Source organism: Eleutherodactylus coqui, chromosome 4, assembly GCF_035609145.1.
Source record: "Eleutherodactylus coqui strain aEleCoq1 chromosome 4, aEleCoq1.hap1, whole genome shotgun sequence".
Taxonomy (NCBI): Eukaryota; Metazoa; Chordata; class Amphibia; order Anura; family Eleutherodactylidae; genus Eleutherodactylus; species Eleutherodactylus coqui.
Window position 1 is genome coordinate 250,415,424 of NC_089840.1, and position 21,632 is coordinate 250,437,055.

The following is a 21,632-nucleotide window of genomic DNA, read 5'->3' on the forward strand; positions in this document are numbered from 1 at the left end:
AAATACCTGATTACATGCATAAGTAAAACAAAATTACAGAATAAAACAATATATACATAAAAAAGAAAATAATCCAAAGCCGACGCCAACCAAAACTGTCGCTATAAGCGCCCTGTAATCCAAAACCATACGTATTTATATATCCAAACATCCAAAACAAATAGAGGAACCCGTTCCCATACTTTATTAGCATAAATATACTAATTTAGAAAAAACAGCTATAAATGTTAAAAGAATCTCTTATGGGTAAAATCTAGAGATGAGCGAACGTACTCGGATAAGCACTACTCGTCCGAGTAATGTGCTTTATCCGAGTACCTCCCCGCTCGTCCTGAAAGATTCGGGGCGCTCCGCTGCTGACAGGTGAGTCGCAGGGGAGAGCGGGCGGGAGAGAAGGAGAGAAAGATCTCCCCGCTCTCCCCTGCAGCTCCCCGCTCCGCAGCGCGTCCTGAATCTTTCAGGACGAGCGGGGAGGTACTCGGATAAAGCACATTACTCGGACGAGTAGTGCTTATCCGAGTACGTTCGCTCATCTCTAGTAAAATCCCTAAAAAGTGTCTGGTCCTTTAAGGCACAAAACAGCCTGGTCCCTTTAAAGGGTTGAATAGAAAATTGGGCAAGATTAATTACCAAACACTTTTTTTTTTAATTAAATGCACTGTTTCCTACACTGACCCACCAAAGGGTCTAGAAACTATCAAAATGGAAAGCAATGACTGTAGGACACGGAGGAAAGTGAGTGACAGCCATAGTTTGTCATAAGTGACCACAGAGACGGGGCTGCATAGGAGCTGTACACCAAACAGTAGAAAACAACATTTTAGTTGCTTTTTCCAGTGTGTGATGCCACCAATCGCTGGCATTGTGTAAGACTGCATCTGTGAACCTGCTATTTCATTTGGAACTATAAGCTGTTGCCCATTTTTATATACACTGAGTGGCCACTTTCCTACGAGCCCCCATCTAGTATCACATTGGACGCTCTTTGGACTTGGGAATTGCAGCAACTCGTTGTGGCAAAGAGTCCACTAGGCGTTGAAGTTGTTTTTGGCCCATATGCACTGGATGGCTTCTCACACTTGGCACGAATTAGCCCTTTCTACCTCATTCCAGAGATGCTCTATAGCACAAGTCAAACACAAGGCCCCCGGCCTGAATGTGGCCAGCGAGGTCTGCTGCATAGAAATATCTGAATCGGGTTTTTACATGCAGCGCCACCCAAGCAGGACCCCCTAAGTTTGACAGGAGTCCCTGCGAGCAGCGGTGGAGTCTTCCTACCATCCAGTCCGAGATATTGTGGGCGAGTTTGAAAAAAAAAAACTAAACAAAAAAGCTCGGGATGATGGGTGCTGCCCTATGTATCAACTATGCGTGAAAAAAGAGGCAAGTCTCACCAGTAAGAACCGCGATAGTGGAAATGAAACCATTGAAATCAATGGTTTCATTTCGTTCCGTTTCGTCTTGAAAATCAGGGCCACATAATGGGACAAAAAAAACAAAACACGCCTATGAGTTTAAGCCCTTACAATTGCAATTGGCCCTTTAAACCATAAGGCAGCCGTGGCCCTCGGGGAAAATGAGTTTGACTTCCCTGTACTATAGGAAACCTCCCTTCATGTCCCTGGAACCAATCTTTTTACATGGTGCGTTGTCGTTCCCTCGGGTACACAGCTGGCACGAAGGGAAATATGCGGTGGTTATAAATGATATTCCCAATTTTTACCCCCTAATCAACGCCCGTTTAATGACGCTCGGATACATAATTGTGATATAGGTGGAAGCAGAAAGTCAAAAATGTTCATTAAGCAAAACTATTTTAACAGTAAGACTGTCCTTGTTGTCCATAGCAACCAATCACAGCGCAGCTTTTTTATTTTTCAAGCTGATTCGGTAACATAAAAGTTGCGATGGGATTGGTTGCTATGGGCAACAAGGCCAGTCTTACTAATACAGTTTTGCCGTAGTCATTGCAATGTTATTTCTACCAATTGTACTCGTTAGAAACTCTCAAAACAAAAAGACAGCGCGGCGACATTCTTACTACGAGCGAATGCAAAATGCTGGTTTATGGGATCTTTAGTGATAAAGCCACCTTCCATCTTTATGGCGCAGCTACCAAACGTAATGTCCGAATCTGGGGAAGGAAAACCCACCTGTCTACATGGAGCGTATGGTGACTCCCCCAAGGTGAATGTGTTCTGCGCCATAACCTATAGGAAAGTGTCCGGCCCCCTTCTTTTACCTTGAGGAAACAATTCCGGGGATTTCATACCTGGACGCTACATCTATGGCTTCTGCCGCAGCTGGAACAGGAAATCCAAGGTTCCATCTTCCAACAGGATGGGATGCCCCCCATTGTCACAATGAGCTCAGTAGGCAACTACCAAATAGATCAGATTGGCCGTACAGGAGGTGACAATGGTGAACTTCTTCCTTGGCCTCCCCGGACCTTACACCTTGTGATGGTTTCCTCTAGAGCAGTGTTAGTCTCCATGCCCCCCTTACCACCCACCATGTATGATCTGCAGCATCACAGAAGCCATTGCATCAGTCATCCATGATCCGCTACAACATGAAAGGCAAGAACTTGACTCCAGGCTCCATGTATTTGGAGTGACAAAGGGGCCACAATGATCACCTCCAAGGAGGAAACCATTTTTGATGTTTTGCAACAAAACTTTTACCATGGATATCAAATTTCTGTATCTGCATGTCATTAATGGTGAGTTATGGGGGGTTCAAATCAGGAAGATCATTTGTAATAACCGTGTACTTGTGCAATCCCCTGCTGTCCAAACGTCCCTCTTCAGGTATGATGGTACCCAGGGTGTGCCAAGGGAGGAATGCTTGATCATTTCTCCACCCGCCTGCTATCTTGACAACCGACAGGAAAGGGTCATCAATTCATGCTGCATTTGCCAAATTCTGACCCTCCCAACAGCCTAAATCTGGATTCATCTGAGTGGGCGATGTTTTCTCACTGCTCAGTAATCCAATGTTTGCCCGCTGAGGAGCAAGTTGTGCAGTTAGACGTGTTCTGCCCCATTCAAAGGGCAGTTTTCTGGTCATTTTATTATATATATATATATATTATATAAATAAATATTTTTTATTTTTATTTTTTTATTTTATTATATCTGATGGAACACAGCCACTAATGGAATAGTTAGAGGATTCATTTGTTCACAACCGTGGTACAGTACAAAAGGAACAGGCCACTCGATACTCTTACACACAACGATTATCGCTCAAAAGCCATCTTTTGAGCGTTAATCGTTATGTGTAAATGTGTGCCCATCGGTCACTTTTTGTCCATCGCTGGCTTCGGGTCAGCATGAAATCCTCGTCCCTCAGAATGATAAGACAGACCACACGGCGAGTTCTCCGCGGGCAGCGCCGATAACATTCTTTAACAGCTGCTGTCCCGCTGGAGAACAATAGCGATGTATTTAGAGAACAGACCACCCGCTGTTCTCTAAATACATGCAGATGAAGTACTAAAGAGCTGATTAGCCCATTGGTACCTATGCAAAATGCTCACTCAAAACTGTCAGTTTCTGATGAATTTTGAGCGATTATCTGTGTGTGTAAATGCACCTTTAGTGTAGTATAGAACATAAAGGTCCAGGTCTTGAATTTATAAACTAGCATACGAATGGTAACGCTAGTAGTAATAACGTATTGTACATGGCAGGTAGAGGGGAGACGCTGAGGAATGCCCTTGCCTGTGTGGGGTTGGACACTGAAGTCTGGCTATAAAGTGCTATGGGGCGCAGGAATTCTGGTCAGTATTTGTAAGTCAAATCATCAAAGGAAGGTATAGAGAAAAAGTATAACGGAAAAATTTGCAGCTCTGCTGTATTTTTAGTTTACAAATACCAATACGAAATACTAACCAGAAAACTGCCGTCTGAATAGGTCCTTAGTCGGAGCTCTACTGGTGAAGTTGGCAGCAGTTTGATTGTACACGGCGTGTTTGGCAGAACGATTCTTGACATCCTCCTTTTCTGAGTTGAACCTCTCTTGCTGGATGTCTTTCCCAATTCCTCAAATCACACCATTTTTGGTTTACTTGCCATACTGTTGCAGGAGAAAAATCTCCACAAGGGTGGTAGTGAGACCTTTGTCCTGGCTACTTTACCACCAATGACCAGGGCTTATTGGTCAGATCACTTGATTTTCCCCTTCTAATGTAGATTCACACAAACTAGTTAAAAATTTGCTCACTCAATTTTTTGCTGCACTCCAAAAGTCACGTCTAATTTCTATTCAGGGAAGCTCCAATTGTAAAAGGGGAGGGGGTGGGAGTGTCTAATAAAGTGACCAATAACAATATATTAAAGGTGTACACTATCCTGCCAAAAGTAACTAGACACCTGAGCAAAAGTAGTATTTGCATGTGTTAATCCCTCCCCTAAAAGTTGTTCAATGGAATGAAACTGTGTGATTGTAATGTTCATATAAGGGATTACAATATCAGAGCAAAAGGATCATGTATTGTGGAAAACCAAACACTTGTAGCGAGGCTCTAGTACCCTGTGGTACCGCCTCTAGAATGGATACCAGATGTGACACAGTTGCGCATGGAGGCTCTAGTACCCTGTTGTACCACCTCTAGCTTGGATGCAAGATTCAATATGGGCGGGGCATGGAAGCTCCAGGACCCTGTTGGGCCGCCTCTAGCTTGGATAGCAGATGAGCCTCCATGCCCACCTGTATCACCTCTAGCTTGGATACAAAATGTTATACGGGTAAGCATGGAGGCTCCAGGACCCTGTTGGGCCGCCTCTAGCTTGGATGACAGATGAGCCTCCATGCCCACCTGTATCACAAGTACTCTGTTGTACCACCTCTAGCTTGGATACAAAATGTGATACGGGTAAGCATGGAGGCTCTAGTATCCTGTTGGGCTGCCCTCTAGCTTGGAATGTGATACCGGTGGGCATAAAAGAATTTTCTAGATGTTTGCAGGATGAATGGATGGAAATACCAGTGGAAGTGTAATTAGACATTAGTAGAAAGTATACCACTGGGAGTATCCAATGTCATTAGGGCCAAAAGCCACCCCATTATGTATTAACAAGTGGAAATAAATATTACTTTTCATTCTTGCTCAGGTGTCCAATTACTTTTGGTAGGATAGTGTAAAATGGTGTTCATCAGTAGACCTAACTGGGTACTTTTATAGGATCTTTGTTTGTGTTGTTGTGTGTCCAAGTACTCCAATTGCCCATAGGTGGCTTTGGACGCAATATAACCTAGCAACTGTACTGCTGTAATACAGAATGGAAGACAAAAAACATAATAGATAACACTTTCGTTATTTTTTTTTTCACTTTTTTAATTCTTTTGTTAAAAAAACGGAAACAAAAAAATTCCAAAACTGCCAATAAGTCACACAAAATATAAACACCCATAAAAGGGTAAATACCCCAAAACCTTAACTGGAAAAATATTAGAGGGAACGTGAAGCAAGAAAAGTTTAACAGTGAGTCAGATGCTGCACAGACGCATAAACCCCAAGGTGATGAAATCTACAGTATGACTATACAGATGTGTGTATCCAGTGTGTACAAAAGAGTTCAAGTACTTCTGTGGGTCCAAATTTAGTGACGTTATGTGAATGGTAATAAGCAGGTGGTCTTACATGTATGTCAATTTACATTATTCTGCCCACTAGTCCTTCCGATAGGGGACCATTGTTCCAATCCTCAGATTGCGTATGCGCCTCTCCACATAGTGGTAAGACAAGATCCAAAGAAAGGTCTTCCATAAACCTCTACGTCTCTTCTATCGACTTTCTGACTTATCCTGAGTGTTTCTTGGTTTAAGGCCTGTACCCATGTAGTACTACTACAGGAGAAGACATAAGGTTGATTTATGGCCAAAAACCACAAGTACCATGTTGGCTATACTCCCAGTACAAAGCACTGGAGATGGCTACCCAGTGTAGGGTTACGCCACAGATGGGTTAGGATGACAGACACCCCCAACTGCAGCACAGGAGCATTAGGAAACAAAGGATTTTCTAAGCAGCGGGGGAAGGAGGTTGCGGAAGATATGTGCTTCTTCCAATTACTAATTTTGGTAAATAGGTCATGAATGTATCACATAGGTAATAAGTGGTCATCTCTCTCTTCGGGTTCTTCTCCAAGTTGATCATCTCCAACACCTCGGTAGGCAGTTTCGGAAGAGCGGGGTTGAGACCGACAAACAAAATCACAGCCGTCCTAAAAGGAGGAAAATTGAAAAATACATCAATATTGTATCAGGACCACTTATCTCGTTGTCCGTTCTTAGGATATGGAACAATATTCAGTCATGGCCATGTTTCAGATCCTTAGATAGGGGCACTGCCGTCACGTTTGAGCCCCTATAAATGTTATAGTGCTCAAGGGGTGAGGAAAAGGGGAGTGCAGGGAGTTGTGTTTCATACTCACCCAAGGCCCGTTCCAGCACAGTGTTCCCATGAAGTTGGCATGTGCCAGCAGCTTGACTATTACTGTGTGCACCTCCCATGCCTACTTTCTGGAAGATGGCAGCTTTGTTATTCTAATCTCATGCTATCCCTTTAGAGACTGAAGCCCTATATTGTACTGCGTGCATCCAATATTAGAAACAGGCACATACTGAAAGTCTGAGTAAAATCATCCTTCTCCAGAGTGATAGGGCCGTCAATCAAGCTAAGCCAGAGGGGAGCTGCCCAGCAGGCACTTACGCCATTCTGGAATTTAAATTGAATTTAAAGTCATTTGATAGCTTATACCATATACCGCAATACTTCAATATTGCAGCATATGGTATTTCTGCAGGCAATCTACTAAGATAGGACACACACACGCGGACACACACACGACAGCCCTGGGGTCTTCAGAAAGCCCAGAGTTGCCATGACACCCAGATGGCATTTTTGTTTGGGATCCTCAAATGATCATTTCAAGGGTTAACTCTGAACGTGACTGTTGTGGCTGGGCGTTCGCTGTCAGAAACAACAGTCACAGCCCATGTATGGAGTGGACTCAATTTCTGAGCCTGAGCTGCACGCCTGGGATGTAAATATACATCCTGGGGGTCACTAAGGAGTGAAGCCAGAAAAATACTTTTTTCTCCAGTGGTGTATTTAGTTTCCAGGAAATTGCCTTGAAATGAATACAATTTTAACAAACGCTCAGGAGTTGGAGGCATCAGATCTTAACAGGATTAAAGGAAACCTGCTACCTCCCTACAGCACCATAAACTAATTCATGGTGCTGTTACAGGAGGAGACAGGAAGTCGGGTGATCTATATATTTTTTTTTTAGACTCCCCGGCTCCCTGGTTCCCCCTCTGAAGACGGCATGGTGCATGAAAATCTTGACTCTGTTCAGATGCCTCTATGGGTGAGCGTGTACATGGCAATCTGAACAGAGTGAGGTTTCTGTGGGCCGTGCAATTTTCCGAGGGGGGCACCACGGGAACCAGGGTGTGGGCGAGTTAACAAAAAAAAACAAAAAAAAAACATCACCTGACTCACCTCCCTTAACACCTCAACTTAGTTTATGGTGCTATAGGGAGATAGATGGTTCCCTTTAATCCTCTGTATATAAAGGAAGAATGTTTGTAAAATTTGCCAGCACAATTCCTGAATCTGTATAATCTTGCCCTTGGGACGGCTTACAGACAGCAGAGGATCTTTCCCATCATGTAACGTCATAGCCAAAGCAGTGCAATATTGCACATCTAATACTCACTGCCACTAGGTTGCCCAGTTCTTTCCAGAAGGTGATGTTGGGAAATTGCTCCATGCCTTTGGCTCCAACAACAAAGCGCTGGTACAGGAAGCCACCAATGATGTAAAGTCCAATCAGTACAGCAAACCTAAGAGGGTGCAGACCATGTAATGTTATGTCCTACAACAAGATTTCACAAGAACCCTACAGATTTGGCGCAACGTGCACACTCCTTGGGCACTTTCCTGTAGCTATGGCGCAACGTGCACACTCCTTGGGCACTTTCCTGTAGCTATGGCGCAACGTGCACGCTCCTTGTGAACTTTCCTGTAGCTATTGTGCAACGTCCGCGCTCCTTGGGCCCCTTCCTGTAGCTACACATCATACCATTGCTGTACAGCGCCACATTCCCCTGGTGGCAACATTTGGTACTATTTTCTTTTACACTTCAAGAATACAAATCCCATACACACCAAGATATATTGGGCCCTGCCTGATAGTTATTTTGCTATAGACCGCTGAACACCCCTAATTTAATTATGATCACTCCATATATTCTTCTGGGTCAATCCTTTAGTTTCTTGTAGGGATAAGCAGTGCCATGTTTTTTGGTAGCTGCCTCCCTTACTCCCTAAAGTAAGCAGTAAATAAGTGCTGTTGGACCCCTAGATTTACAGTAGCAGTTTTGTTCACAAAAGACAACATGCCGCACACCTACGACACACCTCCACCGTATTTATTACACTCCACCTTCAGAGGCTACTGCTGCTCACACCTACTCTAAACCCTATGCTAGTGTGTGCAACAAGGCTGCCCTCACTGACAGACTAATCCACAACATGGCGTATCATGTGAAGCATCAATATTTGTGGTTGCAATGGAATGGAATAATGGCAGAAAATGCTTCAGATGAGACCCCCAAGAACATTACCACCTGTATCCCTGGATATGGTACAGAGACAGATATGGCGGTAATAAGGCGAGGACTGACCACACCGACACTAACATTACCGGTTTGGTTAAGAATAGAGATGAGTGAGCGTACTCGGAAAAGCACTACTCGCTCGAGTAATTTGCTTTATCCGAGTATCGCTGTGCTCGTCCCTGAAGATTCGGGTGCCGGCACGGAGCGGGGAGCTGCAGGGGAGAGCGGGGAGGAACGGAGGTAAGATCTTTCTCTCCCTCTCTCCCGCCCGCTCTCCCCTGCGACTCACCTGTCAGCCGCAGCGGCACCCGAATCTTCAGGGACGAGCACAGCGATACTCGGATAAAGCAAATTACTCGAGCGAGTAGTGCTTTTCCGAGTACGCTCGCTCATCTCTAGTTAAGAAGCCTTCAGATAGTGAAGCATAACAAAATAAACATTTAGTATTTTACTCCCGTCTGTGTCAGGACTCACACAATGAGCAGGATGGAGCCCACACTCAGATGAGATTCATCAGGAGGACAAGCGACACTGCTGTCCATCTCGAAGAGGTAGAAGCATTCATCCATTCTGTCTCGTTCCTCGCTAACTATCGTGAAGCCCTCCTGAAAAAAAAAAACCCCACAAATCAGCATTGTATAACGGATACCATTACACAAAAAGAGACAACGACCCAACGGTCCCAGAACACCAAACGTTTTCCATCACATATGCCCACTAAAGAGTGTTTTCCAGAAGTAAAATACTGATGAGCTAACCTCAGGACATCACATCTGTGGGGGTCCGCCGCTCGGCGGACTGAAGGTGTCTCAGACCTGTCAAGTTCATTGGGCTGAGCTACTTTACTAGGCACCAGTAGGAAATGTACAGCGCCGTGCCTCGTATGCAGTGAAGTAGCCGAGGCACTCAACTGAGAGCTTCACTTCAGGCAGCTGACTGGCAGGGGTCCTTAGCAGTGGCCCCCCACTGATCGGAAACTGATGTCCCATCCTGAGGATAGGTTATCAATAGCTTAGTCCCAGAAAACCCTTTTAAATGTGTGGAGTTCCCACAACTACGTTCACCTAAAGGGATTATTCCAGGATTTAAACATATACATAGAATAGGGGATAAGTGTCTAATTGGTGGGAATAGGGGACGAGTGTCTAATTGGTGGGAATAGGGGACGAGTGTCTAATTGGTGGGAATAGGGGACGAGTGTCTAATTGGTGGGAATAGGGGACGAGTGTCTAATTGGTGGGAATAGGGGACGAGTGTCTAATTGGTGGGAATAGGGGACGAGTGTCTAATTGGTGGGAATAGGGGACGAGTGTCTAATTGGTGGGAATAGGGGACGAGTGTCTAATTGGTGGGAATAGGGGACGAGTGTCTAATTGGTGGGAATAGGGGACGAGTGTCTAATTGGTGGGAATAGGGGACGAGTGTCTAATTGGTGGGAATAGGGGACGAGTGTCTAATTGGTGGGAATAGGGGACGAGTGTCTAATTGGTGGGAATAGGGGACGAGTGTCTAATTGGTGGGAATAGGGGACGAGTGTCTAATTGGTGGGAATAGGGGACGAGTGTCTAATTGGTGGGAATAGGGGACGAGTGTCTAATTGGTGGGAATAGGGGACGAGTGTCTAATTGGTGGGAATAGGGGACGAGTGTCTAATTGGTGGGAATAGGGGATGAGTGTCTAATTGGTGGGGGTCCCAGCAGTCGGGCCACAATAAATCTCAAGAACATAGTTTCCATATTTGAATGGATAGGCAATAAAGCATGTGTGCTGCTATTCTCATTATCCTCTACGAGTACTTTATGTCCGTCGGTCCTGTAGACAGTGAATAAAGCAGTAGTACACACATGACCACCACACTATATAAATGGGGACCTCCATTCCCATGAACAGTGGGGGGCAGGGGGGGGGGGGGGTCACAGAGTAGGGATAGGATTGATGTGGATAAGTGGTAAGTTACTATGGTGGGACAACCCCTTTATGTTTGATTTGTGTGAAAAGGCTTGTGGACTATCATAACTTTTGCAGCTCTTATTGAGTTTTGGATGGGAACAGGAACATTTAGATATTAGAGAATGGCATTGTTTCACTTCAGTTTTGAGATATATATATATATATATATATATATTTTTTTTTTTTTTTTTTTTAAAGTTTGGTGCATTTTTGTTTTCTATGTCACTACACTGGCCATTAAGCCACCACTTCCAGTTTTCTGTAGATCACTTGTCAGCTTTGCTGTATAGATTGTGACATGATGAGCAGAGTCATCTCATCATCATTAGCGAGTGTAGGGTTTAATGAAAGCTTTATTTACCACTGAAAGCCTATATAAGACAGGATACAAACTATATACACAGATAAGGCTCTATATGTAGCTCTCCTGTCACTTCCTGGTACTTTATATGGGCTGTTGTACAGATCTTTTTGTAATTTCCTCCAACCCCTCTCCCAGGATCATACCGCCAGTGATTTCTTGTTACAGGATATCATGACCATTGCTTTCCTTGGCTCTTTAACACAGTGCTTGTCATATTTCTCTCCAGATTTATAAATAAGTAGGATCCAGTCCGCTAAAAGAAAAAACGAAATATTAAATCTGCTCTTGCATGCATCTCATATGCCCCAATAATACTCAATAGTCACACTGAAGGGAACCTGTCACCAATATCTCACTCCTAAAACACTCTTCATTGGCTGGCAGGGGATGAAAGAACAATAAATAAATAAATCACTTCTGATGCCCCTCTTTTCCTAATGAGCCCATGTACCGCTGCAATTTGGTTCCAAAGTTACCCTGTGACGTATGCAAAAATCGGCAGAGAAGAGTCATCTGTCTGAGAAGAGTTACGCTGATTTATGAGCTGTCCAGCCAACCACACACCCTTTCTCTTGAAAGGATTTTCTGTGCAATGGCGAATGCAACAAGCAGCCTATCAAGAGAAGGGGTTGGGGGGTGTTTAGCTTAGGAGATCATGAATCAGCCCAACTCTTCTCAGCAGATGACTCTTCTCTACTAATTTGCATATGGTGAAAGATAACTTTTGAACCTGACTGCAAAAGGTACATGGGCTTATAAGGAAGAAAGGACAAAAAATAAAATAAAAAAAGGGAAGGGATTAAGTTTTTATCCTCCGCCATCCAGTGAAGTCAGTTTTAGGAGAGAGATTAGTCACAGCAACCTGCTCCTCCATTCCCTCAGTATTTACAGTAGCACCCTCCCTCCACTACTCCCAAGGACAGCCTCCAGCTCATACTTCCCTCCCAGCAGTATTTCCCCCCCCTCAGTAGTCCCATCAAGGACTCCCCCCTCCTCCTGTGCTGCATACCCTGCTGGCAGGAAGCTACATACAAGTCACCCACTGCTGGCTGCTGCATGTAGCTTCTACTGCAGCGGATTACAAAGACCAGTGTCCTTAGATCACATGCACTTTGTGCTCTCTCACGCTTTTATGGCTTCTGCTGGGGTAACGACAGCACCCAACTTCTTGTAGACGGCACAGGGAGAAAGCACGCACTTGGCAAATACATAAACTGCAGGGAAACTGGTTGCAATTGCAAACTGGTCGCCATCCATGGTGTGCAAGATCATGTATTCAGGTGTTCAACGGGCAGGTAAGAACACAAAGCCAGAGCTAGGCCACTCGCACACATGCTGCCGGCTAAACGCTGCCATGTCAATCGTGGCGCTTTGCCCCAATTTTACTCTTGTTTTCGGAGGTAGGTTCCTGCCTCTGACAGCGGCTCTTCGCAAACAGTAAAATACAGCAGGCAGCACTTGAAAACCGCTGTATTGGCTGCCTTTTCCATTCACTAAAAATGACATGTGCTGCGTGGGGCAGAAAAATAAAAAGACCCTTTTAGAGCCAGCGTGACGACTTACTTCCATTGATGACGCGAGTGTCATTGATGCGGCCGATCACAGTGATTTCTCCGTTTTGCGTTTTGTTTTGCACTAGTCCTTCATTAGTGCTTTTGGTGCCATTTAAGACCGTTCCACACACGGCAAACGTATATGTGTACGATTCTGTGCCATTTTTAAATGTGGTTTCAAACCTAGAAAATTGGTAGGAAAAAACAGGCCATTCATAAACTTCAGCAGCAGGATACCCCCCCCCCCCCCCCTCCAGACATCAGAGAAGCATTTAATCCCTTAAAGGTGCTAAATTTTAAGTTATCCCCTTATCCACCTGCTGATCATTGGGAGTCTCACTGCTGAGATCCCCATCAATCTCGAGAAAGGGACTCCCATGTCACGCTCTCCTGACGTTGCTGGGGTCGCTTTTTCTTTATTAACTTATTACCTTTTAAGTTTTCTAACAACTATAGAAGTTGTTGAGGTATAAACTATTGTAACAATCCACTAATAATAGATTGGCCATAGTCCCAGGTAACGGACTCTGCCAATCAGCTGTTCACTGGGCTGATGCAGTCATGTACTAAGTTGATTTCTGCAGGAAAGAGACAGCTCCGTTCTTACTGGAGTGGCCAGGCATGGTATTGCAGGCACAACTCCCACTGAAATAAATGGGCATTTTATCTGCAATACCATGCCTGGCCACTGCATTAACAGAGCTGTCTGCTTCCTGCAGAAAACAGCTCAGTGGACAAGTACACCAGAACGGAGAACAGTTGATTGGTGGGGGTCCCAGGTGGAAGACACCTGCCTATTTATTATTGATGATCTATCATGAAGATAGGTCAGTAATAGTTTACAACTGGACAACCCTTTAATAAAACTTTTTTAGACTCATTTTACATGTCTTTAGCCCCCATGGGGAATCTAAACTTGTGATTTAATCGCTCATACAGCATAATGCAGTACCAGAATATTGCCACAAACATGTCTTGATAGGCAATCAGTCATGGCAAGCCTCGTGGGCCTTCAGAAGGCCCCAGGTTGCCATGGCATTTTCCAAATCTCATTGCGCAGGGGCGGGGATGTTCAGGAACCCCGAACACGATCGGGGCATTTGAAAAGGATAACAGACATGATCAGCGTTCACACTCAAATGCAGCAGCCAGCATCCGCTATGTATGGGGTGGGATCATCTCCTGATCCTGCTCCATACGAACCCCGCACACCCAGGATGTAAACACACTCTGGAGCGTGAAGTGGTTAAAGGGGTTGTGTCAAGATCTAAAGTTATCTCCTATGCACAAGATCGGGGATTACTTTATGATTGATGGGCATCTCCCCACTTGGATCCCCACCGATCTTGACAGTCCCTATGAATGGTCCCGCATGTGCGCCGCTGCTCCATTCTTTTCAATGACAGCGCCTAGTAATTACCAGTGCTATCATTCAGATGAACAAACCAGAATTGTGCATGAATGACCGCTGCTCCCTCCATACGGAGACAGACGACTCCCCAGGTTCCAGGATCGGCATGGATCCCAGTTACCGGACCTTAACCGCTCAAGTTATACCTTATCCTGTTCCCATACAGCTGTCATTAAACAGGTGCACACCTTCCGGGGATGATGTGCGGCTGACCAGCGACCATTTTTACGCTCACCTAAACAGCTTGATCAGCTGATGAACGAACATTTGCTTGTTCATCAGCTGATCATTCATCCTTTCACATGGGCCAATAGTGAGACAAATAAGCATTTGGGCCTAATGCTTGGTCTGTAGGGAAGGGCCCTTTGCTGCGGGAAGGGCCCTTTGCTGCGGGAAGGGCCCTTTGCTGCGGGAAGGGCCCTTTGCTGCGGGAAGGGCCCTTTGCTGCGGGAAGGGCCCTTTGCTGCGGGAAGGGCCCTTTGCTGCGGGAAGGGCCCTTTGCTGCGGGAAGGGCCCTTTGCTGCGGGAAGGGCCCTTTGCTGCGGGAAGGGCCCTTTGCTGCGGGAAGGGCCCTTTGCTGCGGGAAGGGCCCTTTGCTGCGGGAAGGGCCCTTTGCTGCGGGAAGGGCCCTTTGCTGCGGGAAGGGCCCTTTGCTGCGGGAAGGGCCCTTTGCTGCGGGAAGGGCCCTTTGCTGCGGGAAGGGCCCTTTGCTGCGGGAAGGGCCCTTTGCTGCGGGAAGGGCCCTTTGCTGCGGGAAGGGCCCTTTGCTGCGGGAAGGGCCCTTTGCTGCGGGAAGGGCCCTTTGCTGCGGGAAGGGCCCTTTGCTGCGGGAAGGGCCCTTTGCTGCGGGAAGGGCCCTTTGCTGCGGGAAGGGCCCTTTGCTGCGGGAAGGGCCGTATAGTGTTACCTCTTGTGCTTCAATGGAGCCAGCCTGTTGAGGACGGCTTGTTCAGAGGCGGACACCCTCTCACTGTTTATTTTGCAGTCATCAACGACATCAGCAGCAACGAATGAAACAGCAGCGAGACAGACGCAGAACAACGGGGCGTACATCCTGCAACACAGCAAAGAATCAGTGCTCAATAAGAAACATGCTCTGATAAGGGACATGATGTCATAGATACGTGTGAGTGCACACTGGTCCGAGATCTCAGATCACCCCCCATTTCCAGAATTTAAAGGAGATGTCTCGAGGAAGCAGTTAATTTTTTTTTTTGCCCAGTCCCCCCCATTAAACACACATTACAAAGCCCCCCTGTAAATGACATTTCTAGCTGGTTCGTACTTACCGTTCCAGCGTTTCAGCAAGTTATAAAAGTTTCCTCAAGATGGCCGCCGGCTCTTTCCCAGTCGCTCGCTGCAGCCCGACGTGCGCGCTCCCGAGACGCCGCCAGCTGTGTCTCCATGGCAACCGGACGCCCCGCAGCCGCCGACCGGACGCCCCGCAGCCGCTGACCAGACGCCCCGCAGCCGCCGACCAGACAGCAGGTAACCGGCGCTAGCCCCCGGCTCCCCAGCGCTAGCTCCCCCGGCGCAGCGACAGCCCCCCCCATCGCAGCGACAGCCCCCCCGGCCTAGCGCTAGCTCCCCCGGCGCAGCGACAGCCCCCCCGGCCTAGCGACAGCCCCCCCCGGCCTAGCGCTAGCTCCCCCGGCGCAGCGACAGCCCCCCCGGCCTAGCGACAGCCCCCCCCATCGCAGCGACAGCCCCCCCCATCGCAGCGACAGCCCCCCCCATCGCAGCGACAGCCCCCCCCATCGCAGCGACAGCCCCCCCGGCCTAGCGCTAGCTCCCCCGGCGCAGCGACAGCCCCCCCGGCCTAGCGACAGCCCCCCCCATCGCAGCGACAGCCCCCCCGGCCTAGCGCTAGCTCCCCCGGCGCAGCGACAGCCCCCCCGGCCTAGCCCGGCGCAGCGGCAGCCCCCCCCGACCCATCACTTACCTGGGAGGCTTCTCGGGGCTGCTGGGCTGGGCTGGGCTGGTCTTCTCCGCTGGGCAGCTCCAGTTTCTGCACCTTCCTCTAACAGAGGATGGTGCAGAATGGCCGCTCCAGCGCGCTCCCGAGCAGTGACAGCTCGTCTGCGCATGCGCAGAAGAGCTGTAGCGGGGAGCACGCTGAAGCGGCTCGTGCTGAATGGAGAAGACCGGACTGCGCAAGCGCGTCTAAAAAAGCAAGCTGCCAGCGAATTTAGACGGAACCATGGAGACGAGGACGCTAGCAACGGAGCAGGTAAGTGGAATAACTTCTGTATGGCTCATATTTAATGCACAATGTACATTACAAAGTGCATTAATATGGCCATACGGAAGTGTATAACCCCACTTGGTTTCGCGAGACCACCCCTTTAAAGACCTCTATAGAAAACTCAGATCCCTTTGGTGCTGCTCAGAGATTTCTGTTACTGATACTCTGACACAAACTTAGACTTCAATGTTTAAAATGTGTCGGATTCTCAGTAGTAGAAGTCTCTGAGCAGCACCAAAGGGGGTCAAGTCTTCTATAGAGACCTTGTCAGGTAAGGGGGTCCACCTCGTGGTTCAGCATGCTTTAGTATGACATATTGTCATAAGGTACCTTTACACGGGACGACTGTACGGTGCATTAGTGCCCAACAGCCGTCCCACAGACTACAGAGACAGTCATTCTGTGAGTGGAGGTGGAGCGGGCTGGAGATGGTTTCGGCCGCCCGCCTCCCTTCACTGCAACGACTCCTGCGGCTTGGTTTTTAGAGGAGGAAAACCAAGTGACTCCGACAAGTGAGAGATTTGTCGCAGCGCCGTCGGCGGCCGCTTGTACACGGGACCCAAATTCACCGTTTCCAGCAGTTATTCAGATGACAATCACCCCATATAAAATTACCTTAAACCGTGGAGCGTCTTTTAAGGGGAGGAGACAAAAAAAAAAAAAGTATTTTTTGTATGAACAAAGTTTTTATGTTAAACATTTATTTTTTAAGAGTTTTGGGGGATTTTTATTTTAATCTCCGATGTTAAAGTCTACACTTTAGAGAAAAAAAAATTTAAAAAATCCTAAAGTCCTGCAGTTTTCACATTGACCACTAGGCCTAATAATAGCCTGACACTTCCTCTTCTGTAGAGAAAACATTTCAGTAGTCATCTCATGAACCTCACAATGAAAGGTAACGCCTATATGTAGATAACACAGCATCCACCATAGGTAAGGGTCACAGCTCACCTCCTCCCCCTCCCTGCAGCGACTTCTGCACGTCACAGAGCATGCCCACAACACTCTCCCATAGAAGTCAGCGAGTCAGCCCCTGTCTATTGTATCTATGGCCCATGAAGCTGCTGTAAAACATGCAGTGCACTGCATACTGCCGCATGTGATCATGTGCGAGAGCCCTTATAGTAAGGATGTCCTTTGTTGCCCATAGCAGCCAATCAGAGCTCAGCTTTCATATAGTAGTGAGCTCCAGTAACTGACGAGAATATCTGAAAGCACCCTAGTTGTAGGGTCCGTTTTCAGACTAACCCGGTTTTGCTCAGTGATTTTGGTCATTGTGTTCAACGTTGACGAGTCTGTTTTTAATCATAAAATGAAGTATCATCGCGGTTTGTTACATTTGTGTTTATAAATAAATAGTTATCACTAACATTATTGGCAGAGGCATATACATCTGTGTCATGTCAAATCCTAGGGGGACACGAACTTCACTTGAGCCCAAAAGAAAAACAAAAGCCACAATCTGGATTTAATTAGTAAGAAAAAAAAAAGAATCCTGTTCCTCTCAATAAACGTACTTTTGAAGACGATCCTGCAGGCTCAGCAGCCGTAAGGACATGCGAGGACCATGCAGAAGAGCAGGGGGATGGGGGAGGGGTGAAGATTCTATTTCAGAGCTTTCACTTCTTCTTACACAGAATTTCACTTTCAGGGTTTATATAACATCACTTTTGCCCCGCACCGGCTTACAAACTGCTCTAACCTGTTCTGTAAGGCAGCAGAGGTTCGGCGCGCCCGCAAGGGTAAACACTGGCAAGCGCTCAAGGACCAAACACCGAGTGTCTAGCAAGAAGCTGGTCCTTTCATCCCAGCACGAGGGGGACCTGAAGTTCACAGATAAGGCGAGAGATCATGTCACAGGAATGTGTCCGGGGGGCCGGCTGATTGACACTAGATCTATAGCCGGGGACCGGGGGCAAGAAGGATCAGCGGGCAGGCTGGAGTTTAACATGCACTATCCTTGGTTTCAGTAAGATAAGCGGCATCCTATTACCCGGGTGCCGCTCATCACCACTTCCATAGAGACAAACACATGCAGTCAGCCATTCTGAGCGCACACACACACACCGCTACCCAAAGTACACAGCTGGCCGAACAGTTGCTGGGTGACAATTACTTGTAACGATCATTAACCCCTTAATGACCACCCATCTTAAATACACGGCAGGTGGCATACGGAGCAGGCTGGGGAGCCATGCCCGCTCTTTACCTGGCAGGTGCCAACTGCTTCTGACAGCGGACACCTGCAGCGATTGGAGCTAGCAACAAACACTGCAGCTTACCGTTTAGGTGCCGATCTTGCCAGCACATCTAAGCAGCCGTGCCAATATACTGCATGCCCTGAAGTATTGCAGTATATTGTAGAAGAGCTCGAACTATTGGGAGTTGAAGTGCCCTATGCAAATAAGACTTTTAAAAATACTCTAGAGTATTATAACAGTATTAGAAGAATGGCAAACGATTCTGATTATCGGGTCCCCAAGTGGGACAAAAAAAAAAAAAGTTAAAAAAGTATAGTCAAAGTAATAGGGAAAGAAAAAAAAATCATAATATATGTTCCCCAATCCCTTTAATGAAAGTTGTAAAATTTATTATATTTACCCCAAAATAATGTCAGTAAAAAATTCCAACTGCTTCCGCAAAAACCGCCCTCATACGGCCGATGAAAAAACTAGTTGGTCATTAAGGCACAAACGGGCTCCGTCACTAAGGGGTTAAGAGGAAGTACGAAGGAAGTTAAAGCCACGTTAAACTTCCCTGCCTGAAAAAACGTTCCTGTGACCACTTAAAGGGGCGGTCCGGGACTTCACTACTGATGAGCTATGCCTGCTCAAACGTCATCCACGTGGCTAGTAGTATAATCCACTGCGCCAAATGTGCAGCGTCTCCGGAGGACGCGGAGCGTCTGATGACTGACAGAAGCCATAAGGATACAACCGCACGGCACGGATATCCTGCAGTGAGGAATCCGCAGGTGTTACGTGCAGCCGTCCCCCCGGTCACCTGTAGGGGCGATAATCTGAAGCATGAGGTGACCTGCTGAGGATGTAACGGTCACATTCTGCTGCAGATGTTTTACGCCGTGTCCCTCCTAGCGCCCCCCTGAGTTGCCACTAAGTTCTGCACGGCTGTGGGAGGTGCGGGGTTAACTGGAGTTATTCTGAGAAGAGTATATATAAAATCCAAGATAAATGCAGTCAGTAAAAGTTCTACAATAAAGTCCTGCGGCCGCCTGTTGGGCTCCAGTAACCGCACCGCGACCGACAAGCGTCTGCAGCGCCACCGGCAGGCTGCAAACACCGATGCAGTACTATAAGGGAGGTACAGAGCAGAATGGCAGATGGAAATGGGGGCGTAGGACTACAGGTAAGTGGGCAGTATCCGGATGTGGCCCCGCGGTTTACGGGTACGAGGCGAGCGGTGGCCCCGCGGCTTATGAGGTGAGGACGAAACGAGCGGTGCCACGCGGGTTATGAGGCGAGAACGAGACGAGTGGTGCCCGCGGGTTATGAAGAGGAGAGTAGCAATGCCATGCGGGTTATGAAGCGAGAAGGAGACGAGCGGTGCCCGCGGGTTACGAAGATGAGAGTAGTAATGCCATGCGGGTTATGAAGAGAGAACGAGACGAGCGGTGCCCGCGGGTTACGAAGATGAGAGTAGTAATGCCATGCGGGTTATGAAGGGAGGACGAGGCGAGTGGTGCCCGCGGGGTTACGAAGATGAGAGTAGCAATGCCATGCGGGTTATGAAGCGAGAACGAGACTAGCGGTGCCTGCGGGGTAACGAAGATGAGAGTAGTAATGCCATGCGGGTTATGAAGGGAGGACGAGACGAGCGGCGCCATGTGGGTTCTGACGTGTGGATGAGACGAGCAGTGCCAGCGGGTTATGAAGATGAGAGTAGCAACGCCATGCGGGTTATAAAGGGAGGACGAGACGAGTGGTGCCCGCTGAGGACGAGACGAACTGTGCCACGCGGCTTCTGATGTGTGGCTGAGACGAGTGGTTTCTGCAGGTTATGCCGTGCGGAAAAGACGAGCGGTGCCCATGGGTTACGTGGAAGAGAGAAGCGGTGCCTGCGGGTTACGAAGATGAGAGTAGCAATGCCATGCGGGTTATGAAGGGAGGACGAGACGAGTGGTGCCCGCAGGTTACGAAGATGAGAGAAGCAATGATATGCGGGTTATGAAGTGAGAACAAGACGAGCGGTGCCCGCGGGTTACGAAGATGAGAGTAGCAATGCTATGCGGGTTATAGAGGACGAGACGAGTGGTGCCCGCGGAGGACGAGACGAACTGTGCCACGCAGGTTCTGATGTGTGGCTGAGACGAGCGGTGTCTGCAGGTTATGCCGTGCGGAAGAGACAAGCGGTGCCCGTGGGTTACATTGAAGAGACAAGCGGTGCCCACGGGTTCTGAGCAGCGGATGAGACAAGCGGTACCTATGGGGCTTGGGGTCTTGCCGAGGGAACTGACAGATCAGTAACTTTGGGGTCTTGTGTATTGGGGGAGTACCCCCCCTACAGTGTTAACCCCTCAGGTGCTGCAGGTCACATGTTACCTGTGTGGATCCTGCAGCCTCCAATGGAACTTCTCCTCAGCAGGGAATGATACTCCTCGGCTTCCGTCCTCTTCTCGGGTCACCAGGGGGTGACGTCCTCACCCCCACGAGGCTCAGGCTCCTAGACGTGGAAGAGCAGTGACTACAGCATCCACCATCTACTCCCGTGTAACGGCTCCCATCATGAATCAGCTACCCCCCCTAGCTGCAGATCATCGCCTACCCAGAAGATATGCTCTGCAGCCCCCGTCCCTCCACAATGCCTCCCTGCCTGCTATCATGTGACTCCTTACTTCCTCCTGTCACTTCTCCTTCTGTTCAACAAGACCGGAAACCGGAAGCGGACGGGAAGTGAAATCTGAATTAGCAAACGAGCCTCTGGACAGCCAATAGAACGGCGCATCAGCCAACCAATCAGCGATCAGGACCTCTAGTGCGCTACGCCCACCCGCATTGTCTTCAGCGTTTAGAACGAAGTTACGCGTGTGTCACGTGATGATTTGGGAGCTCGGTGCATGCCGGGAATTGTAGTTTTTTATGGTTTTCCCCACCAAGCTTCAAGAATCGGTCAGTTTAAAGTCTGGAGCGGATTCCCATTGAAATCAATAATGATATAACAAAGTATATAGGATTATTAACACTATATCTGCTGGGTTAATGTTTTGAATTTTAATAATAAAACCCTTTAATACAATAAGGACTGATTTAAACTACAGTTGTTTATTGCCATGTAGCCTCCTAATTACCCATATGCAATACTGTCTACGCATTGATCTTATAATAATTAATGGTTTCCTTCACATCAACATTTTACTGCACGCAAACATACACAGCCGGATGCTGTAAGGATAGAAGCGTAGCACGCATCATAGCAGCCAATGGGGAGTCTAAAGAATTATATCTAAAAACATTTGCA

General features: G+C 47.6%; 1 protein-coding gene across 2 annotated transcripts; it reads right to left on the reverse strand.

Moving 5' to 3' along the window:
* Window positions 1-5,336: 5,336 nt before the first annotated feature.
* Window positions 5,337-21,045, reverse strand: M6PR (mannose-6-phosphate receptor, cation dependent). 2 transcript variants are annotated; one of them, XM_066601063.1, is made up of 8 exons: window positions 21,010-21,045; window positions 20,717-20,837; window positions 14,820-14,966; window positions 12,512-12,684; window positions 11,092-11,201; window positions 9,109-9,239; window positions 7,731-7,857; window positions 5,337-6,230 (listed from the first exon to the last, which is right to left on the reverse strand). In XM_066601063.1, exons 3-8 carry the CDS (start codon window positions 14,963-14,965, stop codon window positions 6,108-6,110), a joined length of 810 nt encoding a protein of 269 aa, XP_066457160.1. In that variant the 5' UTR covers window position 14,966; window positions 20,717-20,837; window positions 21,010-21,045; the 3' UTR covers window positions 5,337-6,107. The 2 variants fall into 2 exon arrangements, with proteins under 2 accessions (XP_066457160.1, XP_066457159.1); XM_066601062.1 differs by lacking the exon at window positions 21,010-21,045 and having other exon boundaries at window positions 20,717-21,003.
* Between the last annotated feature and the right edge of the window lie 587 nt (window positions 21,046-21,632).